The sequence below is a fragment of the Chionomys nivalis genome, chromosome 22, assembly GCF_950005125.1.
Source record: "Chionomys nivalis chromosome 22, mChiNiv1.1, whole genome shotgun sequence".
Classification (NCBI taxonomy): domain Eukaryota; kingdom Metazoa; phylum Chordata; class Mammalia; order Rodentia; family Cricetidae; genus Chionomys; species Chionomys nivalis.
Window position 1 is genome coordinate 23,474,963 of NC_080107.1, and position 25,790 is coordinate 23,500,752.

At 43.2% G+C, this 25,790-nt stretch overlaps 1 protein-coding gene across 3 annotated transcripts in view; it reads right to left on the reverse strand.

Moving 5' to 3' along the window:
• Gpd2 (glycerol-3-phosphate dehydrogenase 2) overlaps positions 1 to 25,790 on the reverse strand; it is a 136,353-nt gene that overhangs the window by 79,706 nt on the left and 30,857 nt on the right. For all 3 annotated transcript variants that reach the window (XM_057755213.1, XM_057755214.1, XM_057755212.1), the window contains exon 2: positions 19,834 to 19,943. In XM_057755213.1, coding sequence (XP_057611196.1) covers positions 19,834 to 19,935 — 102 coding nt within the window. In that variant the 5' untranslated portion in view covers positions 19,936 to 19,943. The remainder of the gene's footprint in view (positions 1 to 19,833; positions 19,944 to 25,790) is intronic.

Below are 25,790 nucleotides of genomic sequence, written 5' to 3' on the forward strand. Positions count from 1 at the left end.
GTAAGGCTGGGTTTGGTGACTCACACCTTTATTAACAGCACTTGGAAAGCAGAGGCAGGTAGGTAGATCTCTGTGAGTTCAAGGCCAGCCTGGTCTATATACTGAGTTTCAGGACAGTCAGCACAACATAATAAGAGAGAGAGAGAGAGAGAGAGAGAGAGAGAGAGAGAGAGAGAGAGAGAGAGAGAGAACACATGAAAATGAGAGAGTTCCAGAACCAGAGGCTTAAGGTCAAGCACATAGAAAAATAGGTATTTGGGATTTGCTTCTCACACTACTGGGTGGATACATTTAGCACAATGCAGAGTAATTGATGCATGTTGTTCCTTTAGTTATCCAAAGATGACAGCATCTGTTTCCCTCTATCCCATGGCAGTATCAGCACAGTGAAGGTTCTCCTTCTACTCTGCCCTAAGTCACCTATGAAGCTCGGAGTGACCAGGGCCAAGCTTGCTCAAGAAGAGGAGCTCTCGGGTCTTTGCGACATGGTCTTTTCATGTATCTACAAGATGGCTTGGAATTCTTTATGCGGCCCAGACTGGTCCCAAACTGGCCTCACACTGGCCCCAAATGGTCCCAAACTGTCCCCAAACTGGTCTAAGGGCTGGGCTTACAGTGTTCACTCAGATATTCAGCTGTGGTTACTGCATGGAGACTATTCTGTTCATTCAAGATAAGGAATTTAAAAAAAAAAATCAGATAAACCAAACTACTGCCTAGGACTGTATTAATTATTATCAAGTCAATTGCATTTCTATGGAAATAAAGTCAGAAGTCTAGAGAACATTGTAGAAAGCCTGTCTTGGATCACAGAGACCCAGCTTGAGTCTCTGCACCCCTGTCTTGAAAGTCTGACAAACTTGAGTTCAGTCCATAGGACCCACATGCAGGGAAGAGCAGACTCCAACAAATTGTCCTTTGACCTCCACACTTACAACAGAGTGCACCAATTTTTAAATTTATTAATTCTAATGCCAAAACTCAAAAACATCCCATTCTGCATGTAAGTCCTCCTGTTCATGTATTAATAACTGTTCCCTCATGTAACAAGCCAAATAAAAGAAACTGCTAAGTTCTACGAAGGACTGGGCTCCTCTAGCTATGGTCTTTGTCTTCCTCACCTAATGAGAAGAAAAATAGAACACACAGAGAGATAGTATATACAGACATAGCACATTTGTAGAAAAAGCAAATGCCAAAACAGGGGGTGGGGTAGACTCTGACCACTGTGGGGAGGGAGGCGGAACTGTGCCAGGACAGATGGGGAAGACTTGGACATGGGACTGACAAGTGACTAAACCGCCCGAGCATTTTCACACGTCAACAGAATCGCTGACATTTTCTGCCTGGTAAGTTTTCTAGAAATAGTCGAGAAATAAGTTTAAAGACCATATCACGGTATAGTTCATTAGAACTTGTTAATTCCAAAATGCCCTAGTCTGTTCTAACCATGAAGACTCAACCAGGGCTTCTCCTCAGCAGGTGGGGGAGATGTGAGGAGCATCCGTCGCTCCCATTGGTTACGTGGTCCTGCAAGCTTCCTGACCTTTTGTGGGAATAGTCTTAGCCTGCCTTATCTTAATATGAAAAACACCTCTTTCATCTTTATGGTGGCTACATGCCTGTAATTTCAATGCCCAAGAGACAGGGAAACAGGATTACATACTTGAGGACAGCATGGACTACAGGGCAAGACATTGTCCAAAACAACATTTCCATATATGGAATATATGTCTCCAACATCTCATGTTTCCAACAATTACCCGAAAAATTCACAAGAGATTCAGAAGCCCCTGAATCATCCGGCTTTAGTTATTTACTCACTAAACTCACTATTAACTAGACTTTTACATGCACACCATTACCCTCTTCATCATAAGACACCCCATGCCCACAACACAACTGACTGGTCCCTCAATTCGGTATCCAAGACAACTATTTTTCTCCCACTTTTTGTACCTCTCTTTCTTAGCTTCTTTTGGATAGCACTCAACTGCCCAACAGTAACCTGCCTCTTAGGTGTGTCCTGCTCATTCTTTTCAGATGGCTAGGAACTCTCTAGAGAATCTCAGATGTTCCATATCATCCTATAATCTTCATGCCACAATAATTTCTAATTTGGGGAACTCCAGATATCAAACGGCTAATTAATTATCACTTATAGTTGGATGTCACATGTGTGTCTCAATATTGGTATCATGGCTTTATCTCCCCAAGCTATTTTCTTTACCTGCCAGCAATCAGTGTTCTTGATAATTACCCACAAGGAATGAAAGTCTGTGTCCACACTGAAACCTGTTAGCAGAGGTTCCCAATGACTTTATTTGTAATGATGCCAAAGCAAGAGTTTGGGGTAGTCCTTCTCCTGGTGTCTTAGATACTTTTCCAGTTTCTGTGTGTTTGTGTGTCTATGTCTCATATCTTAGACCCAGTACACCAGAGGCAGATGCAGACGGATCTCTGAGTTCAATTCAAAGCCAGCCTGATCTACAGAGTGAGTTCCGGGACAGCCAGGATTCACACAGGGAAACTCTGTCTTGAAACCTCTCCCCTTAAAAAAAAGGAAGGAAGGAAGGAAGGGAGGGAGGGAGGGAGGGAGGGAGGGAGGGAGAGAGAGAGAGAGAGAGAGAGAGAGAGAGAGAGAGAGAGAGAGAGAGAGAGAGAAAGAAAAAGGAAGGAAGGAAGGAAGGAAGGAAGGAAGGAAGGAAGGAAGGAAGGAAGGAAGGAAGGAAGGAAGGAAGGAAGGAAGGCTAGACTCAGAATCCTGTACTACATGACTGTGACCATTCTATAAAACAATGTTCAGCAAAAAACCAAGTATGGGATCAGAAACAGGTCAGTGATCCGTGATTCACCACATTTTAAGCTGTTCCCCAAATCATACCTCAGTAAAATTGACTTAACAATAGTAACCACCTGTGGGCACAGCACTTGTGTACTGGGCAGTTTTATAAGGCATGTGGCTTTTTTCTGCTCACTGAATCTGCACAGTAAACCTTCGTCAGGTCCATTAATATCGGGGGGATGCTGACTATTGCAGAAGTTGCACTGAGGAGCTCCTCCAATTTAAAAATATATATTTATACATACACGCAGTACTATTGAGGGTGATTTATTTAATTTCTGACAGTACTTTAAAATAACATTTTATTTTTGTTTATTTCTTTCGAAAAAAGCTGGAAAGTGTTGCAACTGAGAAGCTAAGCACCACGCTTATTTTAGAGGCAGTAAACACAGCCTAAGGCCCTACTTAGAATTATGACAGGAGAAAGACTCATTTTGGCTTCAGATGGCTTTGAGTAACAAAAACACATCTACACTCTACCTTCTCAGAGAACATGCTAATTTCAGGGAAATAAAGAAGGGGGCAGAGATAAAAAGCAGGAGTGGTAAGTTATGACACCCTTTAAGAAAAGGATCTTTGCGCTCTCCTCCCGCCTTTTCTGGGTCTCCCTCTGCCAAGCCTGACAGGGTGGTTAGACAGGGATCTGGGAGATGAGCTCTGCTAATGGATGGATCCAGAATGTCCTAACTCGACTGAAAGACCAAAATGCTCCTGAAATGATGGACTCTGCACCACTCACTCAACAAATGACTATTTGGGGAAGTCCCTCAAGCATTCTATAGACTAGGCGGCAAGAGGACACAGAGACAATTCTGATATGACTTTCACTGGTGTTTAATGCTGAGAAGAAGCTAAAAGGGTGTGTGTGTGTGTGTGTGTCTGTGTCTGTGTGTCTCTGTGTGTCTCTGTGTGTGTGTGTATGTGTGTGTGTGTGGTGTGAAGCTAAATCAGCAGAGTACTCACCTGGCATCTATAAAACCCTTGGGTGTTGGGTTCAATCCCCAATACTACATCAAACAAGTTGGTAGTACATGTCTGTAATCCTAACACTCAACCACAAAAGAATCAGAAGTTCAAGGTCATACTCAGCTACACAGAGAGTTTGGGGCCAGTTTAGCAAGGAAGGAAGGAAGGAAGGAAGGAAGGAAGGAAGGAAGGAAGGAAGGAAGGAAGGAAGGAAGGAAGCGCCAGTCACAGAAGGCATCCCCTATATCCTGGCCAAGCTTCCCTAGAAAGGCCAGCTAAATCAAGAGTGGTGAGCATCAGCTGGGTGAAACTAGGAAAGGAAGCGGGAAGAGCAAGTGTTAAGTCTAGAATATACTATACATGTCTGCTCTTTGCTGTCACATACTCCCTTAAAATCTGGCTTGCATATCCAACTTTAAAAACTGCTCAGTGTCACATAAATCTCAAAATTCCTAACCGAGATTAATGACAAATGAGTGCCAGCAGTTACGGCCTGCAGATAAGGCAGAACTTGTAAGCCCCGGGATACTCTCTGACCAGTGTCATGGTTTCCTTTTACCAGACTGTCCACTGGAGGCATGTGAGTTTGCTGCCCTAGGCCTAGACCCAGAACAAACCCAGCACTATGAGCTTCAGGACTGCAGATTCAGAATTGCTGTAGGAATTCCTACCGCCAGTAGCCTTTAAGTTACCCGCCCACTTAGGCATGGTCTCTTATACTATTTATGCCTACTTTAGGATTCGGTTGCTGTTCCTTGTTCCAGCAGAGGATTGTGATCTGTGAGTCTACCTCTAAATAAGTAACCCTCCATTAAGTGCAATTCTGAGCTAGTGTGGGATTTCTTTTAAGCGTCCTTCTTCACAGGATCAGCTAGCTAGCTACCCAACCTCACCAATGAAACTAAAGGCCTGTGGCCCCATCCCCTGGGAAGTCAGAAAGTAGATAGTTCAAGGCCACGATAGGCAGCTTAGTGAGACCCTGTCTTAAAAAGTGAGTTGGGAAGCCAGATGGTGGGAGTGTACGCCTTTAATTCCAGCACTCAGGAGGCAGAGCAGGCAGATCTATGAATTCAAGGTCAGCTTGGTCTACAGACTGAGTTTCAAGACTGGCTCCATAGCTACTGAGAAAACTTGTCCTGGAAAAAAAAAAGGAAGGAAGAAAGAAAGAAAAAGGAAAGAAGGAAGGGAGGGAGGGAAGGAGGGAGGGAGAAAGGGAGAGAGAAAGGGAAAGAGGGAGGGAGGGAGGGAGGGAGGGAGGGAGGGAGGGAGGGAGGGAGGGAGGGAAGGAAGGAAGGAAGGAAGGAAGGAAGGAAGGAAGGAAGGAAGGAAGGAAGGAAGGAAGGAAGGAAGGAAGGTGAGTTGGGGTTGCAACTCAGTGGGAAAGGTCTTGGCTAGCACATGTAACACCCTAGATTCAATACCCAGTACTACAAGGAAAAATAAAATAAATTCCTCCAGCACTGTGACAAGGATTTGCATGGAACTTGCAGAGATTGCTAAGTGGTTAAGAGCACATATTGATCTTGCAGAGGACCCAAGTATGGTTCCTAACACAAACATTAGGTGGCTCAAACCTCCATGTAATTCCAGCTCCTGGGAAACCCATCTGACTCTGGCTTCTGAGGGAACCTGCATTTCTGTGCACACAGACGTATTCAGACCCATAACTACAAACAAATTATCTCCTTTTAAAATGGAGAGAAACTTGAATCTACATAGAATTAAAAGTAAAGTTCATAATCTGAAGTTACCAAGAGCATTTCCCTTGAATAGGATTTCGAATGAGATCAGTTTTACTATGTCTGAGCACAATTAGACTTGCAAATTAAAAAAAATCCTAGACATTTGCAACTTCGGGTGAGACCGAAAACAAGATCTAATAATTAGTGTCTATTTCTGAAAGAAGCGCATATTTAAAGACCACAGGCAATTAACAGCCAGGTTGTCCTGTAATCATGTATAGTAATAATTGGAGTATAAAGTAGGTTTCATGCAAATCACTTTAGACTGCAACAATCACTCACTCGCTCATATTATGCCATTCAATCAGTTAGACTGGAGAGAAATTGCTTCCTGTTTTGTTGTCATGGAAAAAGACTAACCACATCTGTGTGTTCCTGGAGGCCAAAGGTGACAACCATCTTCATATGATTTATCTTCATATGTCTGAATGATCTTCACCTCATGGATCCTCTTGTGACCCAATCGATGGGTTTTCTTGTATTTACATGACAGTAAGCCACATGTTTCACTATAAACAGATTCATGAGGGCTTCGTGCTTACTCTGTAGCAAATTAATGCAAGGAAACTCACATTTTTCACAGAAACCAGGCAAGTCCTTTGCTGTACTTTAAATGTGCGATGTCCCCACAGGCTAATGTGTTTGAAAATGTGGGTACCAGCTAGTGGTCCTGGTTTGGTTCTGTGGGTCTTGGCTGATGGAAGTGGCTCAGTAACCAGATGCAGTTCCTGTTAACTCCTACTACCGGAAATCCTTCCCATCATAACTGGCTGTAAGTCAAAATGAACTCTTCCTCCCTTAAGTTGCTTCTGTCAAAATATCTTGTCCTAGCAATGAGAAGTGATGAATGTGCCCTCTTTCTAGGCACTGAGGATAGACCTCCTGTAATTCCTGAAGGTACAGGTAGTGTAGAGTCAATCCATGGTCATGATTCCTTTGAGATGTGCACAGAGCCCTGTGCAACCAGAATGTACACAATCAATCACTAATCTTTAGAGGAGGAGGAAGTAGAGTTTCCTGCAAATCCATTCTGCCTACAACTCTCACTTTCTCCCATCGTATAATTTAAGCAATGGAATGTTAGATTCAAGAGAAATTGCTGGAAAATGGGAAAAGTGTTGACTCTGTTTGAACTTCAAATAAATTAACACCATAAGTGGCCAAACAATCTGAGGTTTTGAGGATGCCACCTATTGGCTTTCAATAAATATTTAATCATTTTCTTTATTTTAACTGACTTTTATATTATTATTATCATCATCATTATTAGTGTGTGTGCACATCTGTACATGCCATAGCATACAAGTGGAGGACAGAGGATAACTTTGAGAACTCTGAGGGTCATTCTCTCCTTCCTCTACAGTTCCAGAGATTGAACTCACGTCATCAGAAAGATTGCTTCCCTACTAAGCCATCTCGCTAGCCCCAAATAAATATTTTAAATAAATAATATAATAAATGTGTAGAGGTCTCAGAGTGACATTGCTCCCCAAATCTGCTGTCTTGCTCAGAATCAGAGAAGCTGAAGAGATGGTTGATAGATCATTCAGTGGTGAAGAGAACTTGTTAGAATTCAGGCATCTGTACTGGTCTGTCCTTGGGGTGCTCATCCTCACCTGTAGCCACTAAGAGCACCTCCTGTGCATTCACTAAGTTACCTTTTAAAAGGGCCCTGCCCACCTCCCATCTCTCTCTCTGTAACTCCATTTGTCTGTATCTCTCTCCTTCCTTCCCCTCCCCTCTTTTCTCTTTTGCCACTTCTGTCCCCAGAAGCTGGTCTCCCCTTTCCCCTCCCCACTTTTCCCATTCACTTCCTCCCAGCAAAGACCCTCTCTACCTGAGCTCTTTTGTATGGCATCTTTCTCTCTCATGCCCGTTTTTTTCTAAATTATAACATTGGTTCTCTGGCCAGGAAAGGCTCTTCTGGAGCTTCTTCCTGCCCGCAGGCAGTTTAAGGTACACCAGGATCCTGGAACCAGGTCCACATAGACACAGCCTCAGATCTCTAGATTAGCTGGGTCCCCTTCATCCAACATGACATGATTGGTATGCCACTCCCCTTTCTCCACCTTTGGCTACTTCGCAGGAGTGAGGACTCATCTTGTCTCTCAAATGTGGTGTTTTTGCCTTTTGACTTCCTTAAGCCCCTGGTAACAGGCAACCATGGCTCTTTCTGGCTCAGAGCCGTTGGCCCCCACCCTTTACGTGACTACCCACTGGGAGACCTGTGCCAGTCTAGTCCCTTCAGTCCCTGCCCCTTGATTGATGGATCACCGGACAGCCTGTGTGTTTCTCACGATCCTTGCTTGATAAAATGCCATTGAATCCTGTTCTGCCTCACTCATGGGGAATAAGCCTACCAAAACTCCACTTTCTGATATTTTATGAGACTTTTGCAACATTCTGCCAGCGATCCTGATAGATAGAAGGAGGTATCACTCCTCACCCTTCACTCTTCCGCTTCCCTCCCCCAATAAAACTCTTACCCTAACTCTGTTGCATGCAGCATGTTTGCTCAGTGGCAGAGCTCACTGAAAGGTAATCACTTCACTCTGGGACCCTACCCACCTGCTCCACCCTCAACAGATCCTCTTTTCCACATGTAACAAATCTGCTTCCTCGTTCACTGGCATTTTCCCCTTCCATTCAATATTGGCAACTGGGTCTCTGGCAGGGCGTCCCACCTGACCATTCCCCTGCATGTGAGGCTTCCTTTCTCTAGCATAGACTTCTCCTTGCCTTGTGGCTTTTCTCGAAGTCCTGGTACCAGGTGACTGTGTCTCTCTCGGGCTCAGAGCCCTTGACCCCTGTGCCTGTCTCAAAATCAACCCTCTCTGAATTCCTAGGATGCTAGAAATTGCAGACCCTTGGGTCTTACTTCTCTGCCACATTCACGGGAACTGTGTCACCATTTATACCTCTTTGCTCCCACTGGAATGCTTTTTGGACCCACTGACCATTCCTAATCAGCTACTGTTGGAAGATTACCAGCTGTTGGCCATAAAGCTTGAGGTGCAAGACCATCAAATATGTCTGAGTGATGCTGTGCTGATGGGAATGGACCAGGTGCTTTAAACCCTAGGGAGTCGACTTAGATCCACCCGGAACAGCATTTTGTTGGGTCCTAGCAGTGCCTGACAGTGCCACAGAGCAAGAACAGTGACATAAAGCAGTCAGCACCCAGCTTTCTCAGGTACCCCAAAAATGAGCGACACCACCAAGTCAGCAGGAAGTAGTCTTGAGAACACAGCATCCTCATTCCCACCTCACCTGTTACCTCTTTCTAAGTTCTCACCATTTTATAATAAATAAAAGGGAGGAATGTTAGTATTCAGGCATCTGTACTGCCTGCCCTTGGGGTTCTGACAGGGTATGTCCTCACAGCTGCAGCTACTAAGAGCACCTTCTGTGCACATTCGCTATATTTCCTTTTAAAAGGACCCTGCCCACCTCCCATCTCTCTCTTTGTCTGTCCCTCTCCCCTTCCCCCCCACGCCACTCCACTCCTGCTATTCCTGCCCCCAAAAGCCAGACTCTGCCCTCCCCTCCCCCCTCTTCCCATTCACTTTCCCCCAATAAAAACCCCCTCCACCTGAACTTTTGTCACATGGCATCTTTCTCTCTTGCTCCATTTTTTTTCTTTTTCTTTTTTTTGCTAAATTATAACAGCATTTGCTGATCTTGCAGAGGGTCCATATGGCTGCTTAACAGGGACTACAAGTCCAGTTCCAGGGGATCTGATCCTCTCTCCTGGCCTCCTACTACACCAAGGATGCACACGAGTACACAAACATACATGCATATAAAAAGAAAGTGGAGGGTCTAGGGAGCAAATCCGGGGTTGAAGAGAAAGGGAAGGAAATAGATAGATAGATAGATAGATAGATAGATAGATAGATAGATAGATAGACAGACAGACAGACAGATATCACTCTTGGTTGTCCAGTGGCTGCTTGTCCACTCTACCCCCCACATAGCATCTCATAAATATAGAGGAGGCATCTTTTTACATATTTCTTCTCTTTTCTTTCTTTTCTTTTTTTTTCTTCTGGGCTTGGTAGCGCACGGCTTTATTCCCCAGCACTGGAGAGGCAGAATCAGGTGGATCCTTGTGAGGTCTAGGCAAATTGTTGTTTGCTTTTGTTTTGAGATAGGGTCTCTCTATTGCATAGCTCTGGCTATCCTGAAACTCACTAAGTAGAACAGGCTGGCCTCAAACTCTGAGATCTGCCCGTCTATGCCTCCCAAGTGCTGAGATTGAAGGTGTGAACCACAACGCACCTTCTACAGTGCAGAACTTTCCATGAAATTATGAATTCTAGAAATCCTAGCTCATCTGCATAGCCTGCAACGAGCCAGCCATCCTGTGCAGTCGCAGAGAAGACCCAGATGTCTACCAAACAGCACTTGGCCTTAAAACTCTCTATGAGGCATTGATCTTGAACTGAAACAGGGTTAGTGGTCACCTCTCTCTCCTCTCTCTCTCTCTCTCTCTCTCTCTCTCTCTCTCTCTCTCTCTCTCTCTCAGAGGAGTACTATACTGATCCATTAGCCAAGGGATGAGTCTACTATACTTGAACTTTACGTTCCAAACTTGAGATACACACTCTCCATCTCTGTGGCTACTTCATCAAGTACAAGTAAGATGTGTCCAAGCCCTCTCATATATACATGCTATGACACAATTAGACCTTATAAGTTTTTGTTGAAAAGTGTCAAATTTCAAAATAAGGTAAAATTGAGACTACCTAACTTAAAAGTATTTTTTATCCTAAATTTAGGGGGAAAAAAAACCACCAAGAGAAAGCTTTCCAAACAGAAACATGTAACTATCAAGTTGGAAGGATAGAAAAGGAGACAGAAGCAAGAGGGCTCTCCCGGGGCATTTATAGAAAGTTTCCTCTGTCCCACAATATCCCTAAAAAGTTTCTTTAAAAGGCCTTAAAATGAATAAATAGTTGAAAATGAAATGCAAAGTCAAATCAAAGTGAATGTCAACGCTGCTCAGTTAGCAACAGCCTAGCAGCTCACCAGCTGTCAGCGCTAATCCTAGCTCAGCCGTTGACTCACGGGTGACCTATAGAAGTACAGTTAACCTCGCCGATTCTGTATGCCAGCCACAAAATAGCATCCCAAACTCCTCGAAGGCCCGACGTGAGTTAGAACCACAAGTTGCTGCCGCGGCCCCATTTTGAGGGCTAAGTGTTAAATAAAACCCAGAATTAGAGAGAAGCTGATAGGATGCTCTTCAGAGAACATTCCCAGCTCTGTCTGCATAATTTCAGTGCTTTGATGAAGCATGTCTCATAAGAAACAGTTCACCATACAGAGCGGTTAAGAATAGTTTCAACTGGCCTTATCTAAAATACAGAGTATTCCGAAGCCTCATCAAGCTTTAGATGCTAGGCACATTCCCAACACACTTAGTTGTATTTCTAGGAGAAAAACAGCCTTTCCAGGAATCTATGCACAGGGTTCTAAATAAGAGAAGCAAATGAATGATGAATGTCTCTGGAATAAACCCTAACAATAAAACTCTCATCATAAGAAGCAGCTCATTAGTCAGCTAGATTCAAAAGCAACATTCAGGATACATGTAGTGCCTGGAGGCTTAACAACATGATTCTCTTCCTCCAGAGAAATGGGATTGTAGGCAGCAAAGCCCTACAGATAACAAGTTCCTGAACCACAGAAATAAATAGGTCCCCTACCTTCCCATACTGAATGGGGAAAGACTACAGTAAGAAACTTTTGCTATAAGCATGGGTTTTGAAGCTTGCTTGCTAGAGTAATTGGCTTGCGTTATTTCAGCAATTCAGTTCCAGGATTAACACGTAACTATAAAGGGATAGGAGAAATGATTCAGCAATTAAGGACACTTGTTGCTCTTGCAGGGGACCTGGATTCCATTCTCAGCACCCACATGGCCACTGACAATCATCTTTAACTCCAGTTCTGGGGGAATCTAGCTCCCTCTTCTGGCCTCCGCACAGGCAAAACACTCATTCACATAAAATAAATATTTAAAAACTACAACTGTAAGATCAGAATGGTAAGCCAAGATTCCACTTACCTACTTTGTATACAGTTCATAATCTTGACTCTTTCCCTAGTGTATGACACCTCATCCTTTGTAGACAAATGTAAGACACACACAACATAGAATATCATTTAAGTAGTTAAAAAGAAAAGAAATCCCTGTATGTGACAACCTTGATTTGCCTGATGGGTATTATGACAAGGTGATAAGATAACAGAAGCCTACTTGATCTCATATGTTGACTCTAAAATAGTGAAACACACAGAAGCAGAGAGCAGTGGCCAACAGGACCCTGCACTGTAACACCAGGATGTGGTTAGATTCTGTTCAGGGATAAGACATTTCAGTTAAGCTCAGAGAAAGTAACAAAGCAAAATTGATTAGGAAGAGCTGAATTATTATTTGTTGCATTTTTAGGTTTTGCTGTTGTCTGGGTTTTTTTGTTGTTTTGGTATTGTTTTTGTTGTTTGTAGGTGAGAGCTCAAGTAGCCTAGGCTAGCCTCCTACAGTATAGATAGGCAAGGCTGGCCTTGAACATCTGATCTTCTGGCATCTACCTATTTTCCCCAGCTTAGAAAATTTGCTTTTACCCTTTCAAGGTAAGACTTTTAAAAAGAAAGGCTGCTTTAAAACCTATGGAAAATGTACCTCACATGTTTTCCTGGGAGAAAAGACAAGCGATGTCACAAGTTCAAGGCCATTTAACAAATAAACAAATGTGGCTTCTGAACAGTCTCTCTAGTTGATTCTGACACCAAATAGCCTCAGATCAGGAAGCTTCCCCCAATGAAGCTAAATTCTTTTTATGTTAATGTGCATCGGTATTTTGCCTGCACTTAGGTCTGTACGAGGGCATCGGATCCCCCAGGAGACGGAGTTATAGGTGGTTGTGAGTCACCATGCGGGTGCTGGGTCCTCTGGAAGAGCAGTCAGTGTTCTAACAACTGAACAACCTCTTCCGCCCCTGAAGTTAAAATTTTTGTTTGTTTATTTTGTTTGAGACAGGGTTTCTCTGTGTAGCCTTAACTGTACTGTGGAACTCACTCTGTAGACCAGGTTGGCTTTGAACTCACAGAGATCCACCTGCCTCTGCCTCCCAAACACTGGGATTAAAGGCGTGCGCCATCACCCAAATTTAAATTCTTAATGATGTTGAGAGTGCTTAAAAAGCAGAATGATATTCAAAGATGTTTACTACAGAATAGCAATTAGGAGCAGCTTTTTTTATTTAAATGTCATCAGAAATCCATCCAATGTTTCTGTCTTCACTCACTTCTCCATTATTACTGTAGGCAAAACTGCATAAACCAAACCAATTATCTTAAAGAAGTTTGATATTACATCTTTTTTTTTTTTTTTTTTTTGTCTTTTGTTTTTTTCAAGACGGTTTCTCTGTGTAGCATTGTCCTGGAACTCACTCTGTAGTCCTGGCTGGCCTCGAACTTGTAAACATCCACCTGCCTGTATCTCCCAATTTTTGAAATTAGAAGTATGTACCACCACCGCCAGGCTGGTATTCCAATGTGATCCAAATATAAGCACCCAACATTGAGAGAAGGGAAAAAAGCTTCATATGAATCTAAAGACCTACCGTGTGCCAGACCACTGGCCTGCTCAGACAGATGGCCTGAGAGCGTAGAGGGGAAAGCCTGGGAGGAATCCTTACGCTATTCTTCTTTTTTTTTTTTTTTTTTTTTGGTTTTTCGAGACAGGGCTTCTCTGTGGCTTTGGAGCCTGTCCTGGAACTAGCTCTGTAGACCAGGCTGGTCTCGAACTCACAGAGATCCGCCTGCCTCTGCCTCCCGAGTGCTGGGATTAAAGGCGTGCATTGAAAACCAGGCAGAAGAAAGGAAGCTCACAACATAATACAGCACTTTATTTGGCAATACACTGTGAACACAAAGGAGTCTTCTCTTTGACATTGCCACCATGTCGCTGGCTAGAGAAAAACCTTTCTCTAGTCCCCACCCCCTTTCCTTGTCTTTTTTTTAAAGCTCCTCCAACAAAAGGGGTTACAGGAGGTTAAGTTATCATTTTGTTAGAGGACCAGGGCCTGGTGTCTGCTGACCACCTCCAAAACCTTACCCTATTCTTATGAAAAGCCAAAGTCTTAAACTTTCATTCCTGGTGCACTCTAACAAGCTCACCCAAACCCTGCTGCACTTGAACGATAAACTAACACACGAAGCTATTGATATTGCTCCGTCCTGTGAATCCAGTGCTGGGGAGGCTGGGACACCAGGATCACATATTGCAGACCAGACTGGGCTACACAGTGAGACCCAGTTTCAAAAGGAAAAAAAAAATGAAGCACTTATTTTGACTAGAGTTGATCATTCTGTTTTTTGCTTCTCTAATCTTATCTTTTGCTACTGAAAAAAAAAAACTTGTGTCCATTCTAACAATAAGAAAGCACGACTTTCTTACAACTTTACAAATAGCACAGTGAAAGGGAAAGACTGAAATATAAGTTAAAACAGGGCTCTCACTATCCTTGTGGGCTTTAATTACCCATGCGTCCCTTCACTCTTCAGTCCCGTAAGGAATAAGCTACTGCTGCACTCATTGTTACAGAGAGAAAAACGAGGTCAACATTCAGGAAAACCGTCTACAATCCTAAACTGCCAAAACAGACGTCGTGGGGGCGGAGGTGTTGAAAGCGGGCTGCAGGAACTACTAGACAGATCACGCGCTTCAGAGGAAGACTCCTCAGCAGAATTTCCTTCCCTGATCCTTATAAGACTACTCCAAGCTACACAGACCTTCATTCCCAAAGCCCGCCCCCTGCTTTGTGTTTGAGTGTGTGTGGGGGGGGGGGAGAAGTCAGTCAATCAATTTCACCTCGGCATGAGCTCACAAAGTCCACTTCAACTTCAGGGTGGGAAATGGAAAGAACAAATGTCCCACGTCACCCAAGAAGGGCCCCTCACAACTAAACTGACCTGTTACAGCAACCACAGTCAGTTAGAGAGGAGACCACAACGTCACATCAGTTTTTCCACTCCATACCTTAACAGGTGTGGAATCAATGATGAACTAATTATTTAAAAAAAAAAAAAAAAAAAAAAAAAGATGCCTGTGTCCTAACATGAAAAGAGGCTGGAGTAGCCCTGAGTTAAATTCTCCTATTTCAGCCTACTCCACTCCATTCTCCATGGCCCACCCCATTCTTCCTAGCTACCTGGGGAATGCTCCCGCAGTCCTAACTGTAACACTGCCCACTTCTGTTCCTCATAAACCTACCCTGACAATGCTCCAAGGCTCCCTCTTTCCTACACTCAGTGTCCCCTTAAACCTACTCTATTCTGTAAGCTGCTTAGGGCTAGAAAGTAGAGGCTCTCCCAGAAAAGGCCACTTCCTTTGACTCCACTGTTGGACTGCATAAGAATGTCATCTAAGTCTGATTCAACTAAAAGTTTATCATTAAACCCACTTGGACTAAATAATGAATCAGCATAGACTTGTTCCCAGCAAATCACACGCCAACAGAATGTAGAGGTACAATTGCTTACCTGGCACGTGGGAGGCTCTGGGATTAATCCCGAGCACACCAACAACAATGAAGAATAAGTTTAAAAAAGAGACAGAGTGGCAAATTTAAATAGAGCTCAGCTGGGTGGACACTACCATCAGCCTAAGAGGACGGAGCAAGATCAAGGTTGGCTTAAGCAATTTAATGAGAAGCTATTTCAAAACGGAAAGTAAAATAGAGGCCGAGGGGACCATCCAGTGGAGAATGCCTGCCTAGCTTGTGTGAGGCCCTAGACAGATCTTCTGCATTGAAAAAGAAAGAAAGCAAAGAAGGGAGGATGCACTCCCCGGCCCCGTTGTCTTCTATGACTATTATTAGTTATGTGACTGCGTGTATCTTACATGTGAGTATATGCACTAGAGAGCAGGTGCCTACAAAGGCCAGAGGCATCAGATCCTGTGAAGCTGACAAAGATGCCAGGAATCGAACCCAGGTCTTGTAGAAGAACAGCAAGTGCTCTTAACTTCTGAGCCATCTCTCCAGTGGTCTTTTGAGGGACTTGTAGGGAGAACTAGGAGACTGAGGCCATCATTATTGAGAATTGTCATTTTGGAGCACACAGTGGGCTGAACCAGGGAGCAGTCCACATACTTTATGCAGGCTTTTTTTATGCTTAGTTGGAGAGATAATTCTGTCAGGGGAAGGGTCATAATGATTATGTCCTGATTCACACAGACGCACCCTTACTGCCTAAGGGGAGCTGTCTTGTGTCTCACTACAGAGTCAGTATGATTTAAGATAGTGGTAGGCAGCTGAAGCTGTGGCTTCCTTGGTGGAGCATGAGCCTAGCATGTCTGATCCCCAACAATGAAAAATAAGGAGATAGGACGATGAAGAAACCGAAAGAGAGGAAAATAAAAAGGCCCCTCAAAGACTTCTAAAAGAATAGAGAAGAGGGAAGGGGGCTCAGAATGTGCATTCTTTTGCCATAAGCCCCTTCCCTTTAGGCCAGCAGACCAAAAGAAACCAGCCAACATTCATCTCCTTTTTCTAAAAGCAACTAAAGATACAGGCTCTGCCAGCTCCAAAAGACCAACACTTCTTCGGAGAGTCACAGTCCTGTTCCTAAGTTGTGGAGCACCTCACGTTCCACCGTCACTTCTAAAGCTCACCTGTTTGCCTCAAAAAGTGGGTGAGCTATTTCCTAACTTTCACTTGAATGAAAGCTATACTGGCAAGGGTAAGCTAAGTACTAACATACACCCGCAATAAGAAGCACCGTAGCGCCGATGAGATGGCTCAGCTAGCAGTCTCAGGAAGGAGAAAACTGACACCCACAGGATGTCCTACGATATCCACATTTGTGTAATGGCGCATGCTTGCACACTTGTGTGCATAAATACACACAAAAACAAATAAATGTAAAAAAGGCGGGCCTTCTGTGAAGTCAGTCACTACCACCACCTCACACTTTACCTGTCTTCTAGAAATAACCGTGCAGCCACTTCCTGAGACAAGTAACTGACTTAAGGACAAACAAAACCGCATCTTGTCCAGTCTCACTGTTTTCGCTTTAAGAAGCTTTCTAAAATCTAAACAGCCATTTTCCTCCTATTTGTCCATGCAAATACAATCTAATTTAACTAATTAAAAAGGTTTTGTGAGATGGCCAGTACCTAAACCCACACAGATAACACCAAGCACATTTTAACCATTTACCAACTTTTCAGAGTCTACCCATTTGTATTTCACTCAATACTTTGCCTGTATTTTGAGACAAAAACTCTGTGTTGGGAATGGCCGAGGTGCATATACAAGCCAGGACCAGGGAGACAGAATTCAGTGATGAGGCCAAATGGGTTGAACTATGGTACCCTAGGATATCACTATGTCGAGTTTTTTCAACACCAACTTATCCCCCCACCCCCCGCCCCCCGCCCAGACAGGGTCTCACCATGCAGCTCTAGCTGTCCTGGAATTCACTATGGAGACCAAGCTGGATTCGAACTCACAGAGATCCACCTACTTCAGCCTCCCAAGTGCTGGGATTAAAGGTGAGCTTCACCACACCCAGCCTTCTGGTTTATACTTAAAAGGCAGCTACTTTCCAGTCTGAACCATCTTAGAAAATTAGGCCTGGGCAAAGGGGGGAATGGAGACAGCAGGTGAACACACCTGTACAATGAGGCAGTACTTCCTACAACAGACCGCAGGAAAATGGAGCACATCTAAAAGCCTTACAAAAAGGTAGCCAACACACAAGGCTCAAGGGGCAGATGATTCTGTTTCTTTCTTTACTCTTGAAGTCAGTCACCATCCTCCCCCCCCCCACACACACACACACACACGTCCGATGACTCTGACTGGCACACACTTTGAAGAAGAAGAGAACTCTATTACAGGTGGCCTGTGGCCATTTTAAGTCAGCAACTAAAATAAACTGTTTCCTCTCTCGGGAGTTTGTTTGTCTATCTTTCCCCAACCATCTCAAATTTAGGGTCAAGGTAGTATCTTAAAGGGTCAAGAATCACTGAAAATGAAGCATACGAAATCCAAATTTCCTATGCAGTTCACTGACTGGAATAGGCCTGTGGCAGGGTTTTTGCTATGTTTGTTTGTTTTTCCAACAGAAACAGTCAGTTTAAAATGATAAATGACTTCAAGCTGCTGGTCCTCATTTCTCTGGGCTCTTGGGACGGTCAGGCTGCCTAACATGAGGGGCTAAAGTGACAAACACTCTAGAGAACAGCAGGCCCTTGCTATGCTCTCATTCTCTAAAGTCCAGCCCTGACTCAGCTGCTCAGGAGCACTACTACAAATTTATTCCATGAGATCAGTTTATTTAAAAAAAAAAAAAAAACAAATTTACAAAAGATGGAACAGCTAATATTTCGGGATAACATTAAACCATAAACTTCAGAGTAAAACAGGCTTACTATGGCTAAAAAGACATAAGCCACACATGAATTTAGCAACACCTATTAGATATCATGACCTTTGGCACTGGCATTTCCCAGTTTCGGTTCAGATAACCTGGGAGTAGGGGAAGAGGAGGGGAGTAATCTAATCCCTAATGCCCAAGTCCCAGGCTTCCGAAATAGCCTCTGCAGAAACAGCATCTTTCACACTTGCTCTTGAGAAACCAAAGCAACTTTTTCAAAGAAAACATACCAATCACAGTCAAGAGGCAAGGAAGAGACTCAACAGCAAGACAGCTAATATGGGCACCACACACACCCTAGGAAGTCTGGCGTCCAGTGCCCATGGCTCAGAAAGAAAAGAGAGGGTGACACAGTCTCTCCAATACCTCTCTGCTTTAAGAAGAAATGCAATAAATAGATAGATAGATAGATAGATAGATAGATAGATAGATAGATAGATAGATAGATAAATGAGTTTTGGAGCCTAGGCAGGCACAGTGGTTCAGGCCTGTAATCCCTGCCTAATTACATTTCCCTCCCTCCCTTCCTCCCTCCCTCTCTTCCTCCCTCCCTCCCTCCCTCCCTCCCTCCTTCCCTCCCTCCCTCCCTCCCTCCCTTCCTTTCTTTCTTTTTTTCTTTCAAGACAAAGTCTCACTACATAGCCCTGGCTGTCCAGGAACTCACTACTGGAGCAGGCCGGTCTTGAACTTTCAGAGACCCACCTACCTCTGCCTCCTGAGTGCTGAGGATTGTGAAGCATCAAGCATGAGCTGCCTGAGTTCCAGACCAGCCAGCCTAAAGAGTAAGACATTGTCTGGGAAAAAAAAAATCTAAGGCGCTTATTCACGGTAAGAATAAGGCAACTGTGAAGGAATACGTTAATTCTTCTTAATATGTGTTTTTGAGGTGGTGTTTCTGATTCGGGATAGAAACCTCCAAGCAGCATGCCTGGGTCTACCACCTTCTGACACAAGGAAACAAAGAACAAGGGCGTGTAGAGAAGCGTGTGGCTTAAAGGTAGCCACAGACATGGCGAGGCGTTACAGCAAGCTGGCCTTGTCAATAAGCTCTCCCTCCTGCTCTCCTCCTGAAGCAGGACGGTCGGCCCAAATGACACGGGAGAAGAGAAACAGGAGATCAAAACGAAGAAAACAAACCCTGCAATGAGTTCATTTCCAGCTCTCAACCTTAACTGTACGAAGGCATGGCTGTGGTACAAAGAAAAAAAATAAAAGGGAACTGAACAGACTTCAGAATGTTCACATCAATTCCACAGTCGCAGTGCCCCACACCGAACTCTGCTCCTTACATGAGAAGATGTCCTTGTTATGTAACTGAACCTTTAAGAAATATAAGGGCACTGTGACAGATGCCTTTAATCCCAGCACTCTGGAAGCAGAGGCAAGTGGATCTCTGTGAGTTTGAGATCAGCCTGACCAATACAGTTCCAGGACAGCCAGGGCTTCACAATGAAAATATGTCAGACGGGGGGGAGGGGGGTATAATGCTTTTCTACTTCCTTTCCCAGTCTCCTGCCTTCTAATAGGACAAACTTGGCAGGAGCAAATACGCACCCAAGCGTCTCAATGAACTGAACAAAGTAAAAGTCTAAATGAACAAACCCTGGCACGAATCAATGAAGCAGTTTTTAAAAATCAAAGAGCCAAAACAGAGGCTTTTGAGAAAACATGGGGCACTCAAAGTTCATGGGCATCACAAGGCAGTATTCTGAGGGTCGCTTTAAACTGAGGAACTTTAAGAGTAATTCCTACAGACAGCCACGAGCACACACAGCCGTGAGCACACACAGCATCAATGCTTCCCCACCAGTTCATGCGCTTACTCACTTGCTTCCTTCTGTAATGAGCAAACTGAGAGAGTCCCAGAACAGTGGCCAGAGCTCCTCCGCCCACAAGAACAGTCCCTTTCACTGCCTTTTGAAATGCCATTGCTCAGCCTACAAAGAAAAATAGAAAGAAAATAAGTTAATTTCATTGTATAATAATCTTAATAAGACACTGTACGGATCATGAAGCTATATTAAGGTAGACAGGAAGACATTAGAAGACTCCTAACATGCCAATGGGTATAGCACGATTCAAAAGCAATAATTCAAGAAACAAGGACGAAGAAATTGATTATGTAAACGTTACATTCAGAGCTGACAGGCATTAAAGAAAGAAATGCAAATTAAGAGACAACTCAGGGTATTTAAACAGTATAAAGTCAAGAGAGCTGTGAAAGGAAATGTCATTGTGGAGTTGACAAAACTACAAGCTGTACTTGTGAATTTGTTCCACTGCTAAGCCCCTCCCCACGGGAAACTGGCGAAAGTCCTGGGTCGCTCAACGGGACAACAGACCTCAGGCCTGCTTCAGTGTTCAATTTAAACTCTGGGACAACTTTCTGGAGTTTTCCCCTGTTAATGAAATCCTCCCAGAAGCCAAAAGCCAATGTGCTGAGACCTCCATCACTGGAACGGTGGACACTTTACAGATAGGTGGTCAGCAGACACCAGGCCCTGGTCCGCTAACAAAATGATAACTTAACCTCCTGTAACCCCTTTTGTTGGAGGAGCTTTAAAAAAAGACAAGGAAAGGGGGTGGGGACTAGAGAAAGGTTTTTCTCTAGCCAGGGACATGGTGGCAATGTCAAAGAGAAGACTCCTTTGTGTTCACAGTGTATTGCCAAATAAAGTGCTGTATTATGTTGTAAGCTTCCTTTCTTCTGCCTGGTTTTCAATGACTGGATTGATTGGGATTTTTTTTTAAAAAAATAAATAAATAAAAAAAGTTTTGTTCTTTAAGATATAAAATTTTTTCAGACTCCTTTGGAAGCCAAAAACATTACAAGAAATAAGAATCTCACCAAAGTCTTCTGATTTACTTTTATTCTGTTAAACATAGAAAAATCACACTCTGTGAGCACCTTTATTTATTTTTTTAACTTAGGAGCAAATAATTTGATCTGCCTAAACCTTTCCCTCCACTAAGGCAGCTGGCACACCCACCTCTTACAAGGAAGCCGTTACCCTATTTTCCAGTAGGGGTGGTGGCCAGACCTGTCTGAACAACTCACTTACGCTCTACTGATATGGAGCAACTCAAGAGCTTGCTAAGATTAAAGGTAGTTTTAACTTAGAATAGAAAAAAAAATCCAATGTAAATATGTTGGGTCCCATATTGGATGTAAAATATCTCTTCTACTCTCCTAAATTAAAGAATTTCAGTAGAGTTGGTAACTAGATTCTACAGAGAACTCATTTGGGAATACTATAAATTATACACTAAAATAGAAGTTGGCATTTCTTAAATTTTTTCGTTCCCTTCTCCTTCACAAATGACAAGATTCCAGCATGGCTTTTTTATTGCTATTATTAACATTCTTATCTAAGAAATATTAATATAAATAGTAAATACATTAATATATTAACTATAAATGCCCTGATATTGAAGGTCTCTTCTTTACTGTCTTTGTTGCTGCAAGTTAGAAAGACAGGAAAGACCCAGGGGACACAGGAAAGAAAAGAAACCCTCCCCTGGGAATAGCTGAAGCCCCTCAGCAGCAGAGAATCAAGATTCCAGCTCAATCAGCATTTGCTTAAAGCATCCTTCCCTAGCTGTAAATGTACAACTTTCCAGCAATCTCACCAAAACCACTTACAGTAAAGGACGTGCCCTAACTTCCTAGCATCGTTCCTTTGGTTTCACCTGTGGACTGAAATCCTGTCCAAGAAACCTCTAGAGCCCACTACACTCTCACTTCTCAGGAGAAAGAGAGAGAGAAGGGGGAGAGGGAGGAGAGAATCAGGTTTCTTAGCAGTCTTTTGAGATATAAGTTGAGAGTCACCAAAATAGGGTTAACGACAAGAGACTCCTCATATCCACACCTGGGTGTTTTTTATCCATTCCCTGAGCTTCTCTCTCTTGACCTCTGTGCTTAAAAATCTATAAAAATGTCTTGTAATAATCTAATTCTTCTTTGAGAAGCTCACATCCAGGCTCTTGGGTGTTCTTTCCCTGAGCACTTTTCGAGTTTTAATCAACTCCAACTCTATTTCACACAGACTAGGACTAAAATTCTTTTCTGGCCAAAGCCAGGAATCTTGTGTTGACTTGAGTCAGGATCCCTAAAAGTCTGCGGGAACTCCACAGACTGTTTCGAGCAATGTGGAGCTGCATCTCCACCTCTGCCACCACCAACACTTCCCCTACATAACCATCCACTTTTACTCAAACTGTGGAAGATCCTGTGTGGGCTCACTTCAGAAGTCAAACATTCAGTTACCCTTAGGCTAAACCTTATCTTCTTTCAATGTCGAAACCACACAAGAGCAGACACCCATTCGCCACAGCCTTACACTATTTAAGGTGCTGAGACAACTGTTCACCTGGATGCCTGTCTCAACAAGAGAAATCATGGATGGAGGTCCTGGGACAGCCCACTATCAGACAGTTTGATCAGCTTGGGACAGAGGACAGAGTCCTAAACAATGCACATGCCTACCCCATGTAGACAGAAGCCTGATGGTCCATCGGATATGAGTGTGGTGGCTGGTTGACTTGGGGTAGTATCACTATTTGTCTTGCTGATAATGTCATTCATGACCTCACAAAGGAAACCACACATCATCAAGACAACTGTGGGGTGGGACATGTAAGTCAATGAGAATGTCTCAGCATTAGGTGTTCATTCATTCACCCAATTAAGCGTGGGGTTGGTTCTTCCGAAAGTGTGGCTTTCCTACGTAACTAATTTTAATCTTTCAATTTAACTTTCCTATACTAAAATTTGCAAAAGATTATTTTCAATAACCTACTAGTACTAACAAAAAAACTGTATTCATATAACATTGGAGTTAACAATAACTTTTACTATAATTATCTTTTTATAATTTTATGAAATAATTAAAAGATTGCTTCTACTAAGACTCTGACTCAAAAAAAACAATAATGAAGATTATTTCTACTATCATCAAATCCTTCCATAAGGTCACCAAGTCACCTGTAATGAGTAAAACACACAGGCAGTCCAAAGTCTAAAACATAGACTATTTCACCCTGTTATCCTAAAATCAGCATTGATAGGTTTGTTTTTTATTAAGAATGTTGACATGGGGCTGAATGTGGTCGTACATGCCTTTAATCCCAGAGTTGGAAGGCAAAGGCAGGAGGATCTCTATTAGTTCCAGGCTAGCTAGGTCTCTTTAGTGAGACCCTTTCAGAAAAAGGGGGGAAAAAGTCACAATGGCAAACAGCTGTCATTCATAGAGTGTTTGCTTTACGACTTTTTACCTTAAAACATCTAGCTTCAGTTGGGGAGATGGCTCAATGGGCAAAGAGTTTGCCTCAGAAGCATAAAGACCTAAGTTCAAATCTCAGAACCCACATAAAAGGCAGAAGCTGGTAGCACGTGTCTATAATCCCAGCTTTCCTGCAGGGAGATGGTACATGGAGAGAGACGATTATTCCAGAAGCTCACTGACCAGCTAGCCAAGTGTATGTAGGAGGAAAAACAAAAGGCCCCAACTCAAAGTGGAAGGTACAGGCTAAAACCTGTGGTTATCCTTTAACCCACCCCAACACACACAGGCACACCGGCATACATATACTGTCATAGATGGAGCCCCTGGCACAGTATCTACCAATAGCCCAGGGCCAAATAAAGCACTGTCTTGTTTTAATGTTCAAAGAAATATATTTAAAAGCAAAAAAAAAAAAAACAAAAAACAAAAAAAAAACACAAAAGAAAACTCTACACCACTACACCACAGACATGTATCCATTTTAGTACCTTATAAGGGAAAAGGCCTCACCGTGGTTACAAAGAAAAGATGATTTCCAAGTATCAATTTTTAAAGTAATTAGAAGGGACAGGATAAATGGCTCAGTGATCAAGAGCACTGTCTGCTCTCCCAGGGTTTGATTCCTGGTGTCAACATGGTGGCTCATAACCTTCTTGAACTCCAGTTGCAGGGTAGAGAATCCAAATGCCATCTTTGGGCACCAGAACCTCGTGTGGTACACAGACATACATGCAGGGGAAACATCCACATACATAAAATAGTATTTGAAGTAATAAAAGCTGCAACTAGGAAGCTATCAAATAAAGACAGAATAGAATATCGGGAGAAATAAAAGGAGCATGGGAATAGAAAGCAGCCTCCTGCAGAGTGGTGGTGGCACCTGCCTTTAATCCCAGCATAGGGAGGCAGAGGCAGGGGGATCTCTGTGAGTTCAAGGCCAGCCTGGTCTTGTAGGAGTGAGTTCCAGGACAGGATTCAAAGCTACACAGAAAAACCCTGTCTTGAAAAAAAAAAAAAAAGAAAAGAAAGAAAAAGGAATAAAGAAGGAAGGAAAGAAAGCAGCCTCTCACTTCAGAACCTGCCTTACCAGAAACTTCAACACAACCTAAAAATCAAAAAGATCAGAGAGAGGGTTTATCCTCAAGACTAAGATGGTATCACTGAACTGTACTCACCCAAGGTCAGGATGTTTATGGCCCTGAGTTCAACTGTATCACTGCTCCTCTCTCTTCATAAATCTAAACAAAGCACCTCATAAACAACCTCAACATTTTATCTACAGATAAAAATCCTTCAAGCGTCTGGAGAGATGACTCAGCAGTTAAGAGCATGTGCTACTCTTGCAGAAGGCCTGGTCCCCCAGCACCTACGTGAACGATTCCAATTGTCTAACTCCTGTTTCAGGTGGTCTGGCCTCTGGAGATAGCAGGCATGTGTGTGATGCACATTTATGCACCCAGGCAAAACATTCATACACGTAAAATAAAAATGTATCTTTTTAATTTTGAAGAAAATTCTTTAAAGGTAAACCAGCTCATATTTTTCCAAATTTTAAGAATTACTTAATCTCTAAACTCTGCTGAGTTAGTAAACTTGGTTTGACATTATGTCCTTTGACTAAAGTAATTGTGTTTCACTCTGGATTGTTCTGAAATCCTTTCCTACTCAAAGGTCCTGTCTCAAAGATCTACCCTGGATTCTGCTTTCCCTGAGCAGGGGAGCCCATGAGAACTCTTCTAGCAACTGACATCAGTACAGAGCTCCGTCTCCCTGCCACCGAGAACAGAGGTGAAAATACTGATGAGTCTTCACTTTGGGCATTAAAAGTACAAGAAAACCATCAAGAGAAAATGGTAGAAACATAAAACTAACTAGCTTATCACACAGCTCAACGTCCATGTTTTCTGGATTGTGAATTAAATCATACGCACAGTGACTCAGGGCTGGCTCCCGTGCTGGCATGTCCCAACTCTAATTCTTCCAAGAAGACTAGCTCAGCTGGCCAAGCCTCAACAAAATGGTCCTCGCTCACACATGCATCTGCCTCAAGATGCATGCCTCCCTTTACAGTAGAATTCTGGGCAGAAGGTTATGAGGAAGAAGAAGATAAGCTGACAGTGAAACCGTCCCTGTAGGAGATGAATGAGCCTCGCTTAAGGCAACCTTGGGAAATGTGGCCACAGAGAAATCCCGAATTTCTCAACAGGATCTCACAAATGATGACAGGAGGAAGTGGCCAAGAACAAGTATGTAAGGTGAACAGTCCCGGAAGCTGGGGGTTGGCCTCAGTGGTACTGATCTAGAAAGACAAACAGACTATAGCAGGGAAGGAGACCAGTTTGGAACTGAGGAAATTTGAAATATTATCACAACACTTAATTTTTTTTCCTTTTTTTTTTAAGATTTTATTAACTATTTTATTTGCAGTGTTCTGTCTGCATGTATGTCTGCAGGCCAGAATCAGATCTCATTAGAGTTGGTTGGGAGCCACTATGTGGT